The sequence below is a fragment of the Macaca nemestrina genome, chromosome 8 (genome assembly GCF_043159975.1).
Source record: "Macaca nemestrina isolate mMacNem1 chromosome 8, mMacNem.hap1, whole genome shotgun sequence".
Taxonomy (NCBI): Eukaryota; Metazoa; Chordata; class Mammalia; order Primates; family Cercopithecidae; genus Macaca; species Macaca nemestrina.
The window spans coordinates 112,153,957-112,177,418 of record NC_092132.1 but is presented as its reverse complement, the minus strand read 5'-3'; the positions used below and the strand labels follow the sequence as shown (position 1 = coordinate 112,177,418).

Genomic DNA, 23,462 nt, shown 5'->3' with positions numbered 1-23,462 from the left:
AGGCTAGAGTACAGTGGCGCAATCTTGGCTCTCTGCAACCTCTGCCTCCTGGGTTCAGGCAATTATCCTGCCTCAGTCTCCTGAGTAGCTGGGACTACAGGCGTCTGCCATGATGCCTGGCTAATTTTTTTTTAGTAGAGATGGGGTTTCACCATGTTGGCCAGGCTGGTCTTGAACCCCTGACCTCAGGGAATCTGCCTGCCTTGGCCTCCCAAAGTGCTGGGATTACAGGTGTGTGTCACCGCGCCCGGCCCCTTGTCTATTTCTGTGACTGTTCCTGTGCCAGCACTGCCCAGCAGAGCTTTCTGGGTGACGAAGGTGATCTGTCTCTGCACTATCCTGTGTGGCAGGCACTAGCCACATAGGACTATGGATCACCTGAAATGCAACTAGGGGAACTGAAGAACTAAAATTTTAATTCAAATTAAATTAATTTTTTGAGACAGTCTTGCTGTGTTGCCTGGGCTGGAATGCAGTGGTGTGATCATGGCTCACTGCAGCCTCAACCTCCCCAGCCTCAGGTGATCCTCCCATCTCAGCTTCCTGAGTAGCTGGGACGACAGGCTCATGCCAGCACACCTGGCTAATTTTTGTATTTTTTTGTAGAGGTTGGGTTTCACCATGTTGCCCAGGCTTAATTTAATTTTAATTAAATTTAAATAACATGTGGCCAGTGGCTACTATATTGGATATTGGACAGTGTAGTTCTGTAGAATAGATTTCTAGAATTGAAATTGCTGAGCCATAGGGCATATGCATTTGCTAAGTAGTACAGACTTGCCCTCCAAAAATTTTGTACCAATTTCTATATCGATGGTGCTTGAGTGTCCGTTTCCCCACATCCTCAGTATTTTTTTTTTAATTTTAATTTTTATTTATTTTTTGAGATGGAGTCTTGCAAATTGCTACTCCAGTTGCCCAGGCTGCAGTGCAATGGGGTGATCTTGGTTCACTGCAACCTCCGCTTCCCAGGTTCAAGCAATTCTGCTTCAGCCTCCTGAGTAGCTGGGATTATAGATGTGTGCCACCACGCTGGGCTAATTTTTGTATTTTTAGTGGAGACGGGGTTTCACCATGTTGGCCAGCCTGGTCTCGAACTCCTGACCTCATGATCCTCCCACCTTGGTCTCCCAAAGTGCTGGGATTATAGGCGTGAGCCACAGCGCCCGGCCCATCCTCAGCAATATTTTGACTGTTACCTAAGTTTGAAGTTTTTACGTTTTATGGGTGAGAATGATAGCTTGTTTTTTTTTTGCTTTCCCTCCATTGCCAGTGAGATGGAACTGTGTTGACTGGTTATTTACAGTTCTTTGCCCCTTCAGATTCCTTGCTGCATTTCCACATGAGTTGTCTTACAAACAACTAGACACATTTGCTTTTTGGAAATGTCAGTGCAAGGTATCCTCCCTCAAAGATGATCTTAACTAGACAATATCCTTTACCCAAATTAGGGGTAACTGGGTAGGAACTAGATGGCATGTATGTCAGAAAACATCTATGATACCAACCACATGACAGTTCTATTTCTCTGATGTTATATTTGTGGGTTGAACCACCATTACCAGAGATAAAGTAAAACAAATGGAAAAGGGGTGAGAAGGGGTGAACTGTAACTTAGTATAATTCACCTTGTGTCTTTTACTGGAAGGCCCTTCCCTGCAGCGCGAGTGTGGAGGGGGCCCCGTGGGCCAACAGTGGCTGCCGGCGTCCCTCTGGGGTATGGGGGATGAATGAGCTGCCCGGGACCCTGGCTCTGTGTCAGAGGCAGGACTATTCCACCTGCAGGTAAGGGACAGAGAGGAAGGGGCAGCAGGGGAACCCTGAGGCCTCTGTTTCTTGGGTGGAAGTTATTTGTATTGATGGCTTGAAGTGGATGAAAGGGATATGCCTCTAGGTTTATATTAATATTTTATTTTTAAAAATGTGATTGCAAATATAGAAAATGCTCCAAAATGTTAATACTCATTATCTCAGGAAGGTGGAATTATAAATATCCTTATTTACTGTATACTTTTCCAGTTTTCTAAAGCAAGTTTCGCATTATTTCTGTAATCAGGAAAAAGCTCTTAGGACTCTTACAGTTTGGAGGAGGCGGAGGCCCAGCGGCTGCACTGGCTGGCGGGCGTCCCACGTGGAGCACGGTTCCGGCCTAGGGGAGACGCCCTGGTTTCCGCTCGCTGCCCTTAGCAAGGCTCCCCCGATGGAGGGTGACGCAGGAGGACGCGTGTTTCTTGTGGTAAGAGACTAACAAGCATGGGGTTTTTCTTTTCTTTTCTTTTTGTTTTTTTGAGGCGGAGTCTCACTGTGTCGCCCAGGCTGCACGATTTCGGTCCCTGCAACTTCCGCCTCCTGGGTTCAAGCGATTTTCCTGCCTCAGCCTCCCGAGTAGCTGGGATTACAGGTGCCAGCCACCACGCCCAGCTACTTTTTTGTGTTTTTAGTAGAGGGCGGGGTTTCACCATGCTGGCCAGGCTCATCTGGAACTCCTGACCTCAGGTGATCCACCCGCCTCGGCCTCCCAAAGTGCTGGGATTACAGGCGTGAGCCAAATGTTAAGTGAACGCATCCTATTTTACATACTAATTTTCCCGCAAGTGACCGGGACGATGTCGCGGTGCATCGCTGACCGTCGTCCTATGCCGAGGGTCTGCTTAAGGGACAGAGGAGGACAGTGCTGTCCTACGGTTTCGTCTGGTTTCCTGTGCCTGTTCTCGGAGGCTCGCTGTTACCTTTCTGAGCCTCAGCTTCTAGCGCGGGGACTCGGAAGGGAGCTCAGAAGGGGCCGGAGCCGCGCGGCCCTCTGAGCGTTCTCTGTAAACGCTTGGGGTCCCCACGCCAAGCCCGGCCTTCCGCATGCCGCTTCCTCGGCTGCCCTTGAGAAGCAAAGCCCCCTTTTCCCTTGCCCACCACACCAGTGCTGGCGCTCAGGTGCTGCCTCCCCTGTAACCCACACCCCGATTCTGGGTGAAGACGTGTGTGTTAGCACGAGGGGCATTTTCAGATCCCGCGCGCCCTTAATCGTGGGCCGCACTGCGCCCCAGCGGCCTCTCAGGGAAGGGTGGTGGGATACTAGCGCCGCCGGTCTTGCCCAGCTTTGAACAAATCATGGCCACGCAGTGTGGCCGCGCGGTGGTTCACGCCGGGAATCCTAAAACTTTCGGAGGCCGAGGCTGGAGTAGCTCTTAAGCCTAGGAATTCGAGACCAGCCTGGGCAACATAAAGAGAGCCCCGTCTCTTAAAAAAACAGCGAATTGTAAATTAGGACAGGGTGCTATTGGATAGACCTCCATGAATGTCGCTTTTCCCACCAAGAAAGGCCTGGTGAGGCTGTGGCTTAGCGTTAGTCACCGGCAATGTCGGGCCGGGCACGCCTCCCCTCCTGCAGAGGTTGGATGGCCCGGAGGAGACCGGAGCGCCTGTGTTCTGAGGTCAGCCTCCCTCCCAAGGGGGGCAGACTCCAACACGCCCAGTTCCTTCTTCCCCAATAGTTACCAAATACACTCCTTTCCTCTGGCGGAGTGGATTAAAGGGGGTGGGAAGAAAAAGTGGATTCCAAATGGGGTCCAGTCACGTGGAAGGAAGGTTAAGGACGGGGCACAGCATTCCTGTGCAGCGTAGGCACAGTTGGCCCCGGCCCTCCCCAAGATCTGGCTGCCCACCTGCGGAGGGCGTCCAAGCCTGGGGCTAGGGGAGTGGAGCTTGTGCTTGCCGCCTTCCGGGGCTCATAACCCGCCCTGCTCGGTAAACTGCCACTCCCACCTGCCTCCTGGACAGCTGCCTCCTGAAGCTCTTTCCCGAAGCATTTCTCCATAGCAGAACTCCCTCTTGAACTCCAAACCTTTATTTTGAGCTGCCTGGCAGATGTCTCTCCTCGGAAATTCTGCAGGCATCCCAAAGTCACCGTTCCCTAGGCGGAACCTGTGCGTTGGGTGCCCTTCGCACGTGGAGTCTCGGCCGCATTGCCGCCTCTGTTCTGATAACTCCCGACCTCTCCCAGCTCCGGTGAACACAGCCTGGGCGGCAAGCGCTGTGCTGCAGCTGTGTGCCTGTCTCTCCTCTGCCCACGAGCACTGGAGGCCTCTCTGTCTTCCTTCCTGCAGCGGCCAGGCCGTCGCGTGCCAGGTGGTAGGCACTGGTGGATGATGTTTGCTGAACAGGAGCCCTCAGGCAGGCGAACCTTGGTCAGGCCTCCCAGGCAAGGGGATTTCTGTTTAGGGACCGAGGTTCTCCTTCGGCAGGCGATCACAGTTCCCTGTGACCACCAAAGAAACACAGACCATTCCTGGCACTTCTGAGCATTTCTTGCAACTCTGAATTATGGTATAATTTTTTTTTTTTTTTTTTTTTTTTTTTTTTTTTTTTTTTTTTTTGAGACGGAGTCTCGCTCTGTCGTCCAGGCTGGAGTGCAGTGGCCGGATCTCAGCTCACTGCAAGCTCCGCCTCCCGGGTTCACGCCATTCTCCGGCCTCAGCCTCCGGAGTAGCTGGGACTACAGGCGCCCGCCACCTCGCCTGGCTAGTTTTTTTTTTTTTGTATTTCTTAATAGAGACGGGGTTTCACCGTGTTAGCCAGGATGGTTTCGATCTCCTGACCTCGTGATCCGCCCGTCTCGGCCTCCCAAAGTGCTGGGATTACAGGCTTGAGCCACCGCGCCCGGCCGAATTATGGTATAATTAACACTCAGTGAGGTGACTTCACTGCTGCAATCGAAAGGGACAGATAGTTATAGTTGCAATTAAACTCGACCCCACCAGGTGCCGCTGTTGTTGCTGCCAAACAGAGATGCCCACAGCTTCCTCGTCCGTGCTTTCTGCCTGGAGCCCTTTAAGACCCTCTTACTTTTGACCTCCTTGCCCCACTCCCTACCACTCATTGCAGTCTCTAATCAGGGTCTGGTTTAACCTCTAAATGGCAAGTCTCGGGAAAAGCAAGGAAATTCTCCATCTTACTCTGGCCCAAATCCCTTTTGCTGTGTAAGTAGATTTTGTTCTAGCCACACGGAGAGCAGATGCTCATCCTCACTGAGTCTGAAACCCTTCACTTAAGATCATATTGATTTCTCGTGTTTCGTTTATAGAAACAGGCGGAATGAGCCCTCACCCTCTCTTCCTAGGCTTCCTTTCCAAGCTCCTAGCCACCTCTCGCAGTGCTCCTTCCTGGAACTTCCTCCTGGGCCTACCCACAGTCCCCTCTTATGGAGACCACAGCTGTGGACGGGCCTGGCTGTTGCTGAACCGGAAGACTCCAGATAAGGCCAGGAAGCCTGGGGCCTGCCCTGGCCCCAGACGAGTTGGCCCCGAAACTTTTTCTCATTCGGGGCTTTTGTGCCTGCAGTGGCCGGCCAGCTACAGGTGTTTCAAAGATCCAGTAAAATAAGGGAAATGAAAATGTTTCAGAAGAGTGCTGGCAGGATGATGGGATATAAGTGACTTTTTTTTTTTTTTCATAATATGAGTCATGCTTTTTTTTTTTTTTGAGATACAGTTTCGCTCTCCAGTTGCCCAGGTTGGAGTGCAATGGCATGATCTCGGCTCACTGCAACCTCTGCCTCCTGGGTTCAAGCAGTTCTGCCTCAGCCTCCCAAGTAGCTGGGATTATAGGTGTGTGCCACCACACCGGCTAATTTTTTTTTTGTATTTTTAGTAGAGGGTTTCACCATTTTGTCCAGGCTGGTCTTGAACTTCTGATCTCAAGTGATCCACCCGCCTCAGCCTCCCAAAGTGCTGGGGTTACAGTTGTGAGCCACTGCGGCTGGCCTATTGTTTTTTCAATATAATAAAACATAAAAATATTTAAGAGGGTGACAGTTAATCCAAGAGCAGAGCTCCACTGCCCACTTATGTAACCACATTCTACAGGTCTCCCCAGTCCCCCATCATGCAGGAAACCGATTCGCTAGCGTTCTTGTCTCTAGTGGTTTTGTTTTAACTGTGGTCTCTTTTCTATTCCTTTTCTTGATCATCCCATTAATGCTGTCCTGAGAGTCGTCCTCCTGAGGGGAATCACCCATAAAAATAAAGGATTCACTCACGAGAGGGACAAATGCTTACCCAGGGAGCCCCTGCTTGGTGCCAGGCCCTGGGGTGATCCCTTTTTCATGCCGATGCCCTGATTCCTCACATTCCTGGGAAAGGGTCCCTTGGCCCATTTTGTACACAAGAAAACTGGCTCTAATAGCAATGGAAGTGGCCCAGGGTTAGTGAAGCAGGAGCTGACCTCTGCGCCCGGTTCTGCCAGACTCCAGGACCCTTCAAGGCACTGGCAAGTGTGGTCTGCCCTGGACAAGCACAGTTCAGCAACAGCCTCGTCCTGGGATGCCTCAAAACTCACTGTGCCAGCTACACGGAGGCCCTTTTTGTCACCTCACTTTGTCATCAAATAAACCCAGAGGCCAGAGATCTTTACATGTCATCCTGAACGATGCTGATTTTAAATGTTTATTCTGCAGCTTGAGATCCCTACTGATTAAGAATTCAGCTTCTTTAAAGAAGGTGAGGTGGAGAGGGCTTATTTAAAAAAATTATCTTGTTGAAAATGAATCTGTTGTGTCTAGATATTTGCTCTAAAGTTCATTCCTGGCTGGGAGTGGTCACTCACACCTGTAAATCCCAAATATCTTTGGGAGGCTGAGGCGGGTGGATCATGAGGTCAGGAGTTCAAGACCAGCCTGACCAAGATGGTGAAACCCTCTACTAAAAATACAAAAAAAAAAAAAAAAAAAATAGCCAGGTGCGGTGGCAGGCACCTGTAGTCCCAGCTACTCAGGAGGCTGAGGCAGGCGAATTGCTTGAACCCTGGTGGCAGAGGTTGCAGTGAGCTGAGATCATGCCACTGCACTCCAGCCTTGGCGACAGAGTGAGACTCCATCTCAACAAACAGAAAAAAAAAAAAAAAAAAGCCGGGTGTGGTGGCGGGTGCCTGTAGTCCCAGCTACTCGGGAGGCTGAGGCACAAGAATCACTTGAGCATGGGAGATAGAGGTTGCAGTGAGCTGAGATCGCGCCATTGTACTCCAGCTTGGGTTACAAAGACTGTCTAAAAAAAAAAAAGTTCATTTCCTTTGGAAAAGCAGTAATGAAGTTAAAAAAGACCATTGTCTTCGGAACTCAAGCTCCTCTGACAGCATCCAGATTTTGCCCCCTCAGAGAAGCCCAGACAGCAGGAAAGAGAGGAGTCGCTAGGCCTCCCCACGGTTCTCTCAGGTGGAGTAAAGGGATCCCATGAAAAGAATCGCAGTGAGCAGCAGGCCGGGGTTCCCTCTGTCTGAGGACTCTGCATTATCAGAGGAAGAGGCTGGTGAACTCAGGAAAGATTCTCTGGGTAGAACTGTGGGCTGGTGGCCCAAGACAGGGAGCCTCTGCCAGCGTCCCCTCCGGCTTGGAGATGGTCCATGCTTGGCCTCAGCTGACCAAACTCTCCCACCACCTTGCTTGGCTCCCTGGGCACTCTGCTTTCCCGCCCTTGGCTTGCAGCACCCCCAGCCACCCACAGGAGCCACCTTGCAGGAGGGGTCCCAGGTGGAGTGACTTCTCTCCCTTGTCGGGGATTGGCTGGCCAGGCGGCCCTGTGCGTCAGATCACAGCGAGGCTGGGCAGGGGTGTGGGTAGGCGAGGCTTCTCCCAGAACTGCCACTGAGGCGCCTGTGCTCAGTCACAAGAATGCTCAACGTGGTGAGTGTGGCCTGTTCCCCTCTCATCCCAAGATGCTGCCCCTGCCGTCCTGCCTGTCCTGTCTGCCGGGCCGGGCTGGGGCTCCCAGGTGGCAGCCCTCCTCCCTGGACAGGGGTGGCTAACATGCCTCTGCCTGAATCCTGCACTGTTTGGGCTGCACAAGGTTCACCTGCATTGTGTTGTGCTATTACTTACATAGATTTGGGAGGAAAATCGATCTTTTCTTGAAGTGGGGAAATGAAGGGCTTAAGGTGCCATTTTAAACACCAGAAAGGGCAGGGCTCTTAGTGGAGATGCATTTTTTTTTTTTTTTTTTTTTTTTGAGATGGAGTCTTTGTCACCAGGCTAGAGTGCAGTGGCACAATCTCGGCTCACTGCAACCTCTGCCTCCGGGGTTCAAGCAAATTCCCCTGCCTCAGCCTCCCAAGTAGCTGGGACTACAGGTGCACGCTACCATGCCGGTCTAATTTTTTTGTATTTTAGTAGAAATGGGGGTTTCACCATGTTGGTCAGGAAGGTCGCCATCTCCTGACCTCATGATCCAGCCGCCTCAGCCTCACAAAGTGCTGGGATTACAGGCGTGAGCCACCGCGCCCAGTCACAAGATGCATTTTTTATACCTGCCACTTTGCTTCATCTGTCGCCTTCACAGCTCCTAAGGGAGTTGGAGCTTGTGCCGCCACCGCTGCAGAGGATTAAGGGGTTTCCCTCTGGGGGCTCCAGAAGCTGCAAGCCAGGGTGTTTTTGGCTGCTTGAGCAAAGGATAAGACCTGCACTTCCCTGCTTGGTCCTCAGCCCTGAACGTGGCAACCGACTGCTCCATGAGCTGCTGACTGTGGGTTTCTGAGTGCGGGGTTGGGATGCCTTGCCTCCCTTTCCTGCTCACCTGTGTTTTCTGTACAAACCCGTACAGTAGTCAAATAAGGGAAATGAACAAAGGGTATGTGAAAAAATACAAGGACCAAATTTTATAGCTTTGGTTTTTGTGGAAACGCTGAAAGAAAAATTGTCAATATTGAGGAAAAGGCTTCAGAGGCAAACTTCCGAGGGGCATTTTTTTATTATAAATTTAATATGGTTGATTAATGAAAAATCACAATGAAGTACCAAGAAAATGTTTGTCAATATAAAAATTTTAGCAGCATTTCCATAGTTTCAGGCTCCAACATTAGTCGTACTTCCTCCCTCCCGCTATCAAAAAAGAAGAGACTTCAATGGGATAGAGTAGAGCCTGGGGATGTCCAGCTTCGTGTGGGCCTCAGAGAAATACTCCATCCAGCGTCCAGGATTTCCCCTCCCTCCCATCCCTGAACTGCTAGAATGTCAAAGCACAGAAAAAGCCTCCTTTGTGCTGACATTTGAGACAAGGATCCATTCTTCGGGCTGCCGGGAGAATTGGGATGAAAACTGACCCTGGACTTGACATGTAGTGCTCAGCCGCATGCCCTCACCAACACCTGTGCATTCTCTACTCTGATGACAAGGAAAGGCCACTGCAGGGCGGGCGGGATCTGGGGTGTGGTGGCGGCGGTGGCACTGCTGGTGGGAGCCACGGCGTGGCGCATGCTGGGTGACGGTGTCACCGCCACACGCTGGTCCGGGGCAGGCATGATCAGTGAGGGTGGGAGACAGACAATGTGAAAATGTAACACTGGCCAACGATTCCCCTGCTTCTTTGGTACTTTCCAAAATTCTCTGATCAAAAAAGTATAAGGGAAGCACACCATTAAAAAATTACAGCTTTACGTATTTACAAAAGCAATGATGATATATTACACAAGAATCAATACACAATATATGAACAAATCTTCAGTGAAAGCACTTGTGAGCTCCCATCCCGCTGGCATCCCACGGCACGCAGCCTCTGCAGGGTCGTGTCGCCTGTCCTGAAGCTCATCACCTTATAGTATATTAGAAGGGAAAAACATCATTTGGAAAAAAATCATTTTCCAATCTACTCTTTCCTTTTAAAAGGCTTAACATTTGCCATCGAAATAGTTATGTACAAGATTTACTGAATATTGACTTCTAGGCAATGATTTCCACTTCCAACTTGAATATGTTTGAAATAACGCTGCCTATTCTATGGATACAATAGATATTTAATATATAAGTAACTGCACCACATTATATCACCAGGATACCAGTTTAATACATATTATTATGTACAGTAGTTAAGTTAGCTCGAGAAGGTGAGTCTCCGCAGCCCAGGTGAACGGTGTGGGATGGAGCCTCCTGGAAGGGAGGCGGAGAGCTGGTCATGAGAGCCGTGCAAGGCCAGGATGTGTATGTGTGGCACAAGGGCACGTGTTTCCCACACGCCCACACCAGACCATCCCTTTAGCTGTTTGCAGCTGGAAGAAGACAAATCACACATATGGAAGGATCCCATACATGAGAAGAGCCATGACAGCAGCGCTGAACAGCCCAGCCACAGGGACGGTCACGAACCAGGCCACGAAGATGTTCCGAAAAAGGCGCCAGTCCACAGCCTTGCGGGAGCGGATCCAGCCCACGGCCACCACCGAGCCCACCTGTGGGAGTACAGACATTGCAAAGTAAAAACAGGTGAGCCACAAAGGCTATACTCAACCAAGGTACGTGGGCTAATCTCAGAAACAAGCTCTACTACAACATTACCCAGTCCCCTACATTTGTTAAAGCTTGTAAAATAGCTTAGATTTTAGGTAGAATTGTTTGGGTATTCTTCTCTTCAGCATATAGCTCTTTATATAGTTTTTATATAGTTGTTTTGAGACAGAGTCTCATTGTGTCTCCCAGGCTGGAGTGCAGTGGCGTGATCTCAGCTTACTGCAACCTCCATCTTCCAGGTTCAAGCAATTCTCCTGCCTTAGCCTCCTGAGCAGCTGGGATTACAGGTGTGCGCCACCACCCTCGGCTAATTTTCATATTTTTAGTAGAGATGGAGTTTCACCATGTTGGCCAGGCTGATCTCAAACTCCTCACCTCAAGTGACCCTCCCTCCTCGGCCTCCTAAAGTGCTGAAGTGCAGTGGTGCAATCTCAGCTCACTGCAACCTCCGTCTCCCAGGTGCAAGTGATTCTCCTGTCTCAGCCTCCTGAGTAGCTGGGATTACAGGCAAGCGCCACCACATCCAGCTAATTTTCATATTTTTTAGTGGAGATGGGGTTTTGTCATGTTGGTCAGGCTGGTCTCAAACTCCTGGCCTCAAGTGATCAGCCTGCCTCGACCTCCCAAAGTGCTGGGATTACAGGTGTGAGCCACTGTGCCCAGGCTGGATTTTGGCTTTAAAAATAATATTCCCGGCCGGGCGCAGTGGCTCACGCCTGTAATCCCAGCACTTTGGGAGGCTGAGGTGGGCGAATCATGAGGTCAGGAGATCGAGACCATCCTGGCTAATACGGTGAAAACCTGTCTCTACTAAAAATACAAAAAATTAGCCAGGCGTGGTGGCGGGCGCCTGTAGTCCCAGCTACTCAGGAGGCTGAGGCAAGAGAATGGCGTGAACCTGGGAGGCGGAGCTTGCAGTGAGCCAAGATCAAGCCACTGCACTCCAGCCTGGGCGACAGAGCAAGACTCTGTCTCAAAAAAAAAAAATTCCCTGAAATCGACTGTAGTTAACAGGGAACATTTAAAATGTATCTTGAAATAATTTGAAACTTAGAGAAAAGCTGCAAGAACTCCTGTTTTCTCTTTACCCAAATTCACTAATTTTTGACGTTTGCCACAATCTGTGAAGAGACATTTTAATATGATTAAAATATCCTGCATCTTATCAAACCTCACTTTCCCCTTCTGCTAAAGATTTCACAATCCAATGTTTATGATGATGGCTATAAAATGGTGATTTACCAGGCTGGGCGTGGTGGCTCATGCCTGTAATTCCAGCACTTCAGGAGGCCGAGGTGGGTGGATCACTTGAGGTCAGGAGTTCGAGACCAGCCTGACCAACATGGTGAAACCCCATCTCTACTAAAAATACAAAAATTAGCCGGGTATGGTGGTGCACACCTGGAATCCCAGCTACTTGCAGTGAGCCAAGATCGCGATACTGCACTCCAGCCTGGGCAACAGAATGAGACTCAGTCTCAAAAAAATAAAATAAAAAGAAATAAAATAAAATAAAATGGTGATTTACCAAACTCCATTCCAATTTCTCACATGGAGTTCTACTTCAAGGAAGAGCTCTTTCCTCTCCCAACATGTTTTAGGATCTTAATACCTAATGACAAATAGTTTTATAAACAGCTGTAAATGTAGTGTCATCCATAATCTGTGAATATCAGCGCATGATAAATATCATGTAAGTTGTTCTTTTTTTGGCTAATTAACCGGCAAAAAGATGCACTGTTGCTGCTTTAATTTGCGTATCTTTAATAACAATTAAGGCTGAACTTTTAAATATATATTTACTGAATTTCACTCTCTCTAGCTTTGACATATACAAATTGTCGGCCAGGCGCAGCGGCTCACACCTGTAATCCCAGCACTTTGGGAGGCCAAGGCGGGCGGATACGAGGTCAGAAGATCGAGACCATCCTGGCTAACATGGTGAAACCCTGTCTCTACCAAAAATACAAAAAATTAGCTGGGCATGGTGGCACACACCTGTAGTCCCAGCTACTCAGAAGGCCGAGGCAGGAGAATCGCTTGAACTGGGGAGGCGGAGGTTGCAGTGAGCCGAGATTGTGCCACTGCACTCCAGCCTGGGCGACAGAGTGAGGCTTCGTCTCAAAAAAAAAAAAAAAAAAAAATTGTCTCTTCATGTATTTTGTCCATTTACATAAAATCTAATGTGTTCCTTATTTATGTGTAGTCTTCACTGAATAATGATATTAACTCTGTGATACTGAATACACATATTTTCTCTAGGTAGTATTTTGCTTTGTTTCACTTTCAAGTTTCTAACTTCATGCAGTAAAATATGCTATAATTTTCTTCTGTGATTTATCTTTGGCTTGAATATTTGATAAATATTTAATTCCATTTTATTTTTCTAAAATAAAGTTCCATTTTACTCTAAATTCAAGAATATTTAAAAAATATTATTTAAGCCATCAGATTTACATTCATGTATTTTGAGAGTGGTCTAATTTTGTTTTTCTAGACTGACAGTCAGCTATCCAACCTTTCAAACACTTACTGGTTAAATTTTCCCTTTTTCAAAATATATGCTCATATGGAACAGGTTCCATCCATTGCTATCTACTCTGTTCTTATCCAGGTATCTACTTTTAAAAATTGTTGTGGTAAAATATACATAACATAAAACTTACAGTTTTAGTAATTTTTCAGCATACCATTTAGAGGCATTAAGTACCATCACATTGTTTTGCAGACCATCTCCACAATGTGTCTCCAGAACCTTTTCCATCATCCCACATGGAAACTGCCCCATAAAACACTAATGCCCAGTTCCCAACCCCTCCTCCCAGGACCTACTCTTGACTTTTGTTTCCTTATATGACATTACATGTCAGGTAAGGCTAGTTCCTCCTTTCAGTTTTCTTGTTAGATCATTTCTTGTTAGATCAGTTTTCTTGTTAGATCATTATATTGCTGATAATTTATTTCACCAAAATGTATTCTTTAGTCTCATTTTGTAAAGTTCCAAGTAAATCCTGTTCAGGATGTATTTAGGGAGAAGTGACTTCATTACAACATCTGGTTTTCCCATCCAATAGCATGTTACGTCTCATATTCAGATTATCTTTTTATACCTCTGAGCAGTTTTATGCCTCTTCCATATATATCACTCACATTTCTTCTTTAAAAAATTATTTATTTAGTTATTTAGAGATGGGGTCTTACTATGTTGCCTAGACTGGTCTTGAACTCCTGGGTTCGGACTGTCCTCGTGCCCTCAGCCTCCTGAGTAGCTGGGACTACAGGAACACACCACTGTACCTGGTGCCACTCACAGTGCTTATTAGGATAATTCTGAGATACCTTTTATTTTTGCTGCAATTATGATGGCAGTTTTTTTCCCTTCCGTTACATTTTCTAATTGGCTATTGTTGATGAGTAAGTGCTGGATTTTTCTATTTTTATCTTGGACTTGGTCACTCTTATGAACTCGAGTAGTGTTTTAGAAATACTGAATATTGGCCGGCCACGGTGGCTCACGCCTGTAATCCCAGCACTTTGGGAGGCCGAGATGGGCAGACCACCTGAGGTCGGGAGTTCAAGACCAGCCTGACCAACATGGAGAAACCCTGTCTCTACTAAAAATACAAAATTAGCCGGGTGTGGTGCTGCACACCTGTAATCCCAGCTACTTGGGAGGCTGAGGGAGGAGAATCGCTTGAACCCGGGAGGCAGAGGTTGTGGTGAGCCAAGATCATGCCATTGCACTCCAGCCTGGGCAACAAGAGTGAAATGCTGTCTCAAAAAAAAAAAAAAAAAGAAAGAAAAAAAATAAAGAAAAATTGAGTATCATCAAATGTCTTTTTGGCTTATATCTCAACAGACATCTTTTTTTTTTTTTTTTTTTCTTTTTAAGTGGATTGCTAAGGCATACTACACTGAAGCTGCCCATATACCCATCTTGAGCCCCTGCAAGGGCCTAGCCCTGCACAGGCGCTGGTGGTGGGTGATGCAGCCCTGCCCTGTCACGAAGGGAGCCCACCTTCTGGTAATCTTGATCAATTTGGTCCTGCTGAAAGGTTCTTGTATAGTATTGTTTTGTTTTGAGACGGAGTCTTGCTCTGTCGCCCAGGCTGAAGTGCAGTGGCATGATCTCAGCTCACTGCAACCTCTATCTCCTGGGTTCAAGCAATTCTCCTGCCTCAGCCTCCCTAGTAGCTGGGATTATAGGCGCCCGCCACCACACCTGGCTAATTTTTGTATTTTTAGTAGAGAGAGGGTTTTGCCATGTTGGCCAGGCTGGTCTTGAACTCCTGACCTAATGTGATCTGCCCACCTCAACCTCCAAAAGTGCTGGAATTACAGGCGTGAGCACCACGCCCAGCCAAATATTGTTGATGTCATTTATCAGCATCTTGCTTAAAGTTTTTACAATCAATATTCATCAGTAAACAGAGATATCATTGTTCGTGATAGTTTAAATTGGGTTTGGTATTAGGGTTATTCGGTGTGCGCCAGAGCACAAATGGGAGAGGTTTTCCAGTTTTGTTTTTCCTCCTACATGGTGGCAAAGTTTAGATCGTGTGAGAGCTGCTTTTTTTGTTTAAGTGGAAAAGATTCTAATTAATTCATCTAGTCAGCAGTATCCTCACCCACCCCACCCCTAGCAACTTTTTGCTTTTTTAGGTGAGAACAGTTATTTTTGGAGAACTCCCTTAATTTCATCCTATTGTTCTGGGTCAGATTTTCCACTTTTTTCTACTTCTTAGGCCAATATTTCTTTGTCATGTATATTGTTGCAGAAAATAATTCACAGGGGTTTTCAAATTCTTAGCATATAGCTGTGTGGTTTATTTAATAATGGAAACAATGGTCTTCTCTATCTGTCATCACAATGTCTTCCTCCTTCCCCCACTTAATTCCCTCCCTCTTTTCCTTGATGTGATATTTTATTAGTAGCCACTTTCCTCTCCCCTTATTTTGTTTTTACTTAATTTTGCTTCTATATTTCTTACAACCTGTTTCCTCAATTTTTATTGTCCTGGACTTTTTACAAAATCCTAATTTTAATACTTGGTTATTTTATTTTCCCTTTGATCAATTAAACCATTTAAAGATATGAATTTTCATCTTAGCATAACTTGGTTGCCACAGGTTTTGCTATTTGTATCCACCCACAGACACACACATTATTATAGCTTTTATTATTTTCTGAGAAAGCTATCATTGTATTTTTCTAAACTCCTTAATTCAATTGCTACCTTAAAAACCCATTAAAAAGTCTCCGTTGGGATACATTCTTATTTCAATATATAATTCATTTCTAGTTTAATTTTATTGTAATTAGAGATCATGGTTAGCACAATGTATGTTTAAAAATTGTTTTTTAATTTAAATTTTAATTTTTATAAAATAGAGACAGGGCCTCATTATGTTGCCCAGACTGGTTTCAAACTTCTGGGCTCAAGTGATCCTCCTACCTCAGCCTCCCAAAGTGCTGGGATTATAGGTGTGAGCCACGATGCCAGGCCTGTTTTTAAAATTTTATAGAGATTTTTATCATGGTTTTCTGATTTTAGGATTTTTATAAATGTTTCATGATGCTTGACAGGAAGGCATATGATCAGCAGGGTAAAAGCTTGTACGTAGTTATTAATTATGCTGCTCTAAATAAATGTTCAAATTCTTTATATTCCCACATACTTTTTCTATACTTCATTTATCATAGGCTAAGACAGTAATTTCTGAGTTCTTAACAATTTTATGTATTTAGTTATATGTTATTTGATTCATAAAAGATCCAGAGTACTATGTCTTTGTTACTGATCATGTCTTCTGTGGATGTAAAATGGTATTTTTTGCTGTGTTCTAACTTCCCTTTTAATAAATCGAGTGTGTTTCCAGTTTAAGGCCATCATCAGGTAGTTATAGCAAAAAAATTGTTGAGAAGAATGGGGACCAGAGAGCAAGAATTATAAATTAAATTAGAAATTATAATCCTACATCTGAAATAAGTAGTGTTCCCTATATGCTGTTCCAAATTGAAATGGTGGTTGAATCATCATCTATGTCATCAGTGAAGATTGACAATGTGGGTGATCCACAAACAGGAATAATCTCAATCCACCCAGTATGGAATTAAAACATTCTGTAGAACATGACTTCCAAATTCCTATTAAAGAGCACACACAAGAGCGACTGTGCTCAGTAGCGGCACTGTGTGTTATCTGCTAGGGCTAAAGACCAAAGGTGATTAAGGATCACAGAATGGAAGAACGATGAACGAGTTGCTGAAACATAACGTCTGAGGATTCTTTTATTTTCAAGACCAGTTTCTATGTCTTCAATTAAGGCTTCTGTTTTTTTTTTGGGGGGGGGGCGGGCAGGGGGTAGTTTTGCTCTTGTTGCCCAGGCTGGAGTGCAATGGTGCGATCTCCACTCACCACAACCTCCGCCTCCCAGGTTCAAGCGATTCTCCGGCCTCAGCCTCCCAAGTAGCTGGGATTACAGGCATGGGCCACTGTGCCTGGCCAATTAAGGCTTTTGACCCTACTCAAAGGAATTATTCCAGGAAAGTATCTGATAAACTGAGTCCTCTGATATGAAATACAAAATGTATGAAACCGGAACACATACAGGGTGAAACTCATCAAACAGACTGTCTTATATATGCCTTCTGGAATAAAATGTGATAACAGGACTTTTCTAATTATTTTTTCCCAAGTTATACATTCAGCACATATATCACATAATATAGTATGGTTTCATAAATGTTTTGAAATAGGCTACAACAAAATTTAAACTATGCACTTAGGCCAGGCGCAGTGGCTCATGCCTGTAATTCCAGCACTTTGGAAGGCCGAGGCAGGCAGACCACTTGAGGTCAGGAGTTCAAGACCAGCCTGGCTAACATGGAGAAATCCCATTTCTACTAAAAATACAAAAATTAGCCAAGTGTGGTGGTGCATGCCTGTAATCTCAGCTACTCAGGAGGCTGAGGCAGGAGAACTGCTTGAACCCAGGAGGCAGAGGTTGCAGTGAGCCAAGATCAAGCCTCTATACTCCAGCCTGGGTGTCAAAGCGAGACTCTGTCTCAAACAAAACAAAACAAAATAAAACAAATCTATGCACTTAGCCATGTATACTTAGAAGGAAGCATAAATCAATAACATGTACCTAGATACATTCAAAAACTCATTTTAAACAATAGTTTCCATCTTATTTCCTGCCAAGTCCCCAACTTTTCCCTACCTTCTATTAGATGGCTCTAAGCAAGAAACTTAAAAATCAAACACAGGATAATTATCCTGAAAACTGATGCAATTCAACTATGACTCTATGTGGACATCAATACCCTTTGAATGTTTCCAGATTCACAGCCTCACTCACAGAGGGCCCCATTCTTCACGCCATCCCACGGCTCTCATAGTTCATCCCACATTTGCCATTTGGGGACTGTTGTGTGCAGGGGAAATATGTGATATGAGAGAATAAGTGTTGTGGAGTAACGACAACTGTGAACTCTTCTCAGCACTTCTATTATTTGGACTCTGATGAGAGCCATCTGCTCTCCAACTACACTGCAAGTTCCTGAGAGCTGAGGCTGTGTCCTTAGTGCTCACAGGGAATAGCTCTGGGCCTTGTCCAGAAGTCCATGATCAATGATATCGGACAAACTGACTCAAACCCAAGTTGTGACCTGTCTTGTCTATTTTACAGATGGCACCCCACTGCAGTCCCATTCAGGGAGACCTGCTTTAAGTGCCAACAAGCTATCCTAATACTACTCATCACCAGCTCAAAGGAAACAAAACTGGCCGGGCATGGTGGCTCATGTCTATAATCCCAGCACTTTGGGAGGCCAAGGCGGGTGGATCACGAGGTCAGGAGATCGAGACCATCCTGGCTAATATGGTGAAAACTCATCTCTACTAAAAATATAAAAAATTAGCCAGGCGTGGTGGCAGGCGCCTAGAGTCCCAGCTACTCAGGAGGCTGAGGCAGGAGAATGGCGTGAACCCAGGAGGCAGAGCTTGCAGTCAGCCAAGATCATACCACTGCACTCCAGCCTGGGTGACAGAGTGAGACTCCATCTCAAAAAAAAAAAAAAAGCTATTTCAACTGGTGTGGAAGAGTTAGCCTTCAGCAGTCTTGCTTAAGTGTAGGTTAATCATTAAAAAGATGGCATTACATGTGTTTAAAAGCATTCCAAAAGACAACTGAGGCCTATAGAAAAGTCACAAGCCCGTGTCCTTGGAAAAAGAATATATTTAGCTACATGCGTCTCTTCCACGCTCCACACACCACAGTGAATGGAAGTAAGGTGGAGTCCGGGGATGATGTTACTTTTCATTCCTTATAGTGTTGTATTGTTTGAAATATTTCAGTGAATATGTACTTCTCTGGTAAGTTTTAAATAACCCACACTAGGAAATCACAATGAATGGGCGGCGGGCGCACCCGCACCTCTTCCTGCCTTCCTCCCCCATGCTTGCCAGGCGGAGCGGGGGAGGACGACGCTGGCTATGCTGTCCACGTGGGCGCCTCAGCTGGGCTGCTCCCTGGCTGTGTAATCTCGGGCACGTTACTTAACTTTCCTCTGCCTCAGTTTCCTCATCTGTGAAGCTGGGGAAGGTTCTTGGGGAGACTGAGGGAGTTCATGTTCATGGCGCCAGTGGAGTGCTTGCCCCAGGCACCTTGGCCATGGTTGGGCACCACAATGGTGCTGATGGGGACCTGAACGAGAAGGTGTGTGGCCTGAGGCGAAGATCTGAATCCTGGATCTACCACATGTGGCTGTGTGCACACAGCAAGCGGCCCAGCTCTGAGGGAACCCAGTCTCCTCACCTGTGGACTGGGAGTGACAGTTCCGCCCCCACAGGCTTGCTGTGGAGAGGAGGCGGCGCACCACGTGTGTGGTGTGGAGCACAGTACCAGCACTCTCCTGATAATCAGTGAGTAGGGGGATTTCTATACAGAAACTTTGTGGAAATTGAAATATTTCTGTATATGGTAGCAAAAAAGGAAAACACAAAACAAACTCTTTCCACTGAGGCTGATTCCGCATGCGCAGAGCCCCAGCTTGGAAACACGCTGCTGGGCCACTCCAGATACTCTTGTGAGGGCCACCTGACCTGGGTGTTTGAAGCATGAAGCCACTTGCCTTTGCTTGGAGTTTTCTTTTAAACATATTGGCTGGAATCTTAAAATTGTGAGTAAATATAAACATGGGTGGCTGTGTCTGTTATGAGGGCTCATATATTCCTTCTAGTGCTGAGGACTCTGCCCCCATGCAGCAAACGCCAATTAGTTTTTCTTGAATGATACAAATGAATGAACCTAGGAAAAATCCGGAAGTGACTTTCGCTTTGTTGAGACTGGTGAGTGTGTCTGTATACAGAGGCTCACCGGAGCTATTTTAGAAGTATCTGCAGATACTGGGCAGAGTGGGGTGATGAGACCCGGGCTCTGGTCCTCCCAACCCAGGTTCTGGTCCTCCCCACCCTGGCCACCTATGGATCACTCCCTGAAACTCGCAGAGCCCATTTCCTCTTCACTGGTCTTCAGGGCTCCTCCCTGCAGCTCCAACTTTCCACACCACGACCAGCAGCCCTCTCTCGTCCAGCTGTAGGTTTCAGAGCACTCCTCAGTGGTCGGTATCAGTCATTACCCCTCATGGGGAATTTATGGCAATATAGTCACTTTGAACATCATATAAGGAACAAAACCAGAAACAACCGTGCCCTACAATTCCACAGAGATTATTTTTGTTAATTGCTATTTCCACTGTCAACCCCCAGTCCCCTCAATGGCTGGACCAAGTGGCAGGCTCCCAAGTGAGCCCATAGGTATGCTCAGCGCACACAGGATGCCAATCAAACTTCACCGTGGAAGCAGTGGGAGGGCAGCAGGACAGTCCCAGGCAGACCAGCCCTAGCATTCATTCTGCCTTGGAAAAGCCAGGTCTGAACAAGGGATGGTGTTGTCCTACCGAGAGGAGGATGGTGGAGGGGGCAGATGGAGGAAAACAAGGTCTCAGAGACCCAGAGAACCTGGAGATGCGTTTTGCACAACCATCTACAGAGCCCTACAGCTTCCCTCGCATGTGGTCCGGTGGCCCTGACCCATCCCAGTGGCCTGGAGAAGGGCTCCCGGCTAGCAGGGGCCTACCTTGCAGTGCGTAGTGCTGACTGGAAGCCCAATGTTGGAGGCGATCACCACCGTGAAGGCTGAGGCCAGCTCGATCGTGAAGCCGCTGCGGGGGGAGCATGAGACACGTCACGGGCGTCCTCTGTATCGCCTCCCTGACACCCCGCGGGTGACAAAGGCTTGCCAGAACATTCTCTGGGGTGACTGCCGACTGCTGACTGGGCAAGATCAACTTTAACAGAACAAGAGGTCGCTGCTCAATGACAGCGATTCCCACCAAGGCTGCGTTTTCCTGTGCGCGGCCCCCAGAAGCCTGGCTTTCTGATACGTTTCAAAGACCACACACTGGGCCAGACATTCCTGCTGTGCAGTAAGATAGTAAATCAGTCATTTCTAAAACGCAAAGGAAAAACTATGCTCTCATTTAAAAAATGTGCACTTATTGCAAAAATGTATTTTTCTCAGATTACGAATTTTTCTTCAAATCAATCTTCTAAAATATCTTTTATTGAAATTATTTTCAAATGAGAACTTAAAATTGGAAATTTATATAGGAGGCTCACTGGAGCTATTTTAGGTTTCTCTGCAGATGCAGGGCAGAGCTGCGTGATGAAACCTGGGTTCCGGTCCTCCCCCCCTGGGTGCCTTTGGATCACTTCCTGAAACTCCCAGAGCCTGTAGGAAAAGGAAACCTCCCGTATGTTTTAAAAAGAGAGAGATTTCCTACCACAGGTGGCTCCAATTTTTGGTCATGTTCTGAAAGTTCTGGAAGTTCCTTTAACCCCTGATGCAGCTAAAGGCTATGCAGTTGAGAGACCACATTTAAAGCCTCCAGAGCTCACCCATGATGACAGGGGGCGCCTCGCTGTCTGGCAGAGCAAGAGGAAAGTAACCCCAGCAGGGAGGTTGCTGAGAGCTGGGGTGGCCAGAGAACTTTCAGGAAAGGCCAGCCTGGGGGCTTGCTTAAGTCTGTGCCCTCCCTGCCCACCTGCCTCTGGCCCCCGTGCTGGCTAAGGGTGAGCTGCTTCTCTCCTCCCTGCCTGCTCTGCTCTGCTACCCCTGCTTGTCTGCCCTTCCCGCTCCTCATCTCAGGGACCCTGTGGCTGGGGGCCAGGACACAGTGAGGGAAGGCAAGGATAGGTGGCATGGTAAGTAGGGCCATTCTTGCCCACTGTCCCCTCCTCCCTGTGACTCGCTGCCGACTGCCGGTGCTGAGCAGGCTGTTCAGACACAGCCAGGCAGCTCTAGCCAGGCCTCGGATGACAAGACCTGCCCTTCCCGTGACCAGCCCAGGCTTACCTGGATGGCGTGATGGGAGTGAGGTCTTTCCCCATGGTCTGGATCACTCTTCTCCCCCAGACCCAGAGGCCTGTGCAGATTCCAACTCCTCCATAAAACAGCAGCCAGACGGGTGTAGCTGCTTCTTGCATTACCCCGCCTTGTTTGTAAATCAGCCACAAAGCTACCAGGGGACCGATGGCATTACTGGGAAAAATAAAAAGAGAAAAGATTAACGATATATGCAAAAAGAGAAAAGATTAACGATATATGTACATGATACAGGTGACTTTGTTTTATTGTGCTTCATTTTATTCACTTTATCACACTCCACAGATACGATGTTTTTTCTTTTTCTTTTTTTTTTTTTTTTCTGAGACGGAGTCTTACTCTGTTGCCCAGGCTGGAGTGCAGTGGTGTGATCTCAGCTCACTGCAACCTCTGCCTCCCAGGTTCAAGCGATTCTCCTGCCTCAGCCTCCCGAGTAATTGAGACTACAGCTGTGGGCCACCACACCCGACTAATTTTTGTATTTTTAGTAGAGATGGGGTTTCACCATGTTGGCCAGGCTGGTCTCGAACCCCTGACCTTGTGATCTGCCCACTTTGGCCTCCCAAAGTGTTGGGATTACAGGCATGAGCCACTGCACCTGGCCTTCAGATACGACGTTTTTTTACGAATTTGAGGTTTGTGGCACCCCTGCATCGAGCAAGTCCACTGACGCGATTTTCCAGCGGTATGTGCTCACGTCATGTCTGTGTCACATTCTGGTAATTCTCATAGTATTCCTGACCTTTTCATTATTATCATGTCTGTTATGGTGATCTGTGATCAGTGATCTTTTATGTTACTATTATAATTGTTTTGGGGTGCCATGAACTGTTCCCATATGAGACGGTAAGCTTCACTGATAACTGCTATGTGTGTTCTCCCTGCTCCACTGACCGCTCACTCCCCTGTCTCTCTCCCTCTCCTCCTGCCTATTTCCTGAGATATTGCTATATTGAAATTAAGCCAATAAATTACCCTACAGTGGCCTCTAAGTGTTCAACTGAAAGGAAGAGTTGCATGTCTCTCAGTTTAAATCAAAAACTAGAAATGATTAAGCTTAGTGAGGAAGGCATATCAAAATCAGAGATAGGCCAAAAGCTAGGCCTCTTGGGCCAGTTAGCCAAGTTGTGAATGCAAAGGGAAAGCTTCTTGAAGGAAATTTAAAAGTGCTACTCCAATGAACACATGAATAATAAGAAAGCAAAACAGCCCTAGTGCTGACATGCAGACAGTCTAAATGGTCTGGATAGAAGATCTAACCAGCCACAACATTCCCTTAAGTCAAAGCCTAATCCAGAGCAAGGCCCTAGTTCTCTTCAATTCTGTGAAGGCTGAGAGAAGTCAGGAAGCTAAAGAAAAGCTGGAAGCTAGCAGAGGTTGCTTCAGGAGGTTTAAGGAAAGAAGCCATCTTTATAGCATAAAAGTGCAAGGTGAAGCAGCAAGTGCTGATGGAGAAGCTGCAGCGAGTTCTCCAGAAGATCCAGCTAAGATCATTGATGAAGGTGGTTACAGTAACAATAAATTTTCAATGTAGAAGAAACAGTCTTCTATTGGAAGAAGATGCCAGCTAGGACTTCCATAGCCAGAGAGAAGGCAATGCCTGCCTTCAAGGGACAGGCTGACTCTCTTCTCAGAGGCTAATGCAGCTGGTAACTTTAGTTGAAGCCAATGTTCACTTACTATTCCAAAAATCCTATTGCTCTTAGGAATGATGCTAAATCTACTCTGCCTGTGTTCTAGAAATGGA

General features: G+C 46.9%; 1 protein-coding gene across 15 annotated transcripts in view; it reads right to left on the bottom strand.

Moving 5' to 3' along the window:
* Positions 1-8,710: 8,710 nt before the first annotated feature.
* LOC105476518 (solute carrier family 20 member 2) overlaps positions 8,711-23,462 on the bottom strand; it is a 127,861-nt gene continuing 113,109 nt past the window's right edge. For all 15 annotated transcript variants that reach the window (XM_071068323.1, XM_071068318.1, XM_071068319.1 and 12 more), the window contains 3 exons: positions 21,686-21,871; positions 20,408-20,492; positions 8,711-10,203 (listed from right to left, as the gene is read on the bottom strand). In XM_071068323.1, coding sequence (XP_070924424.1) covers positions 10,039-10,203; positions 20,408-20,492; positions 21,686-21,871 — 436 coding nt within the window. In that variant the 3' untranslated portion in view covers positions 8,711-10,038. The remainder of the gene's footprint in view (positions 10,204-20,407; positions 20,493-21,685; positions 21,872-23,462) is intronic.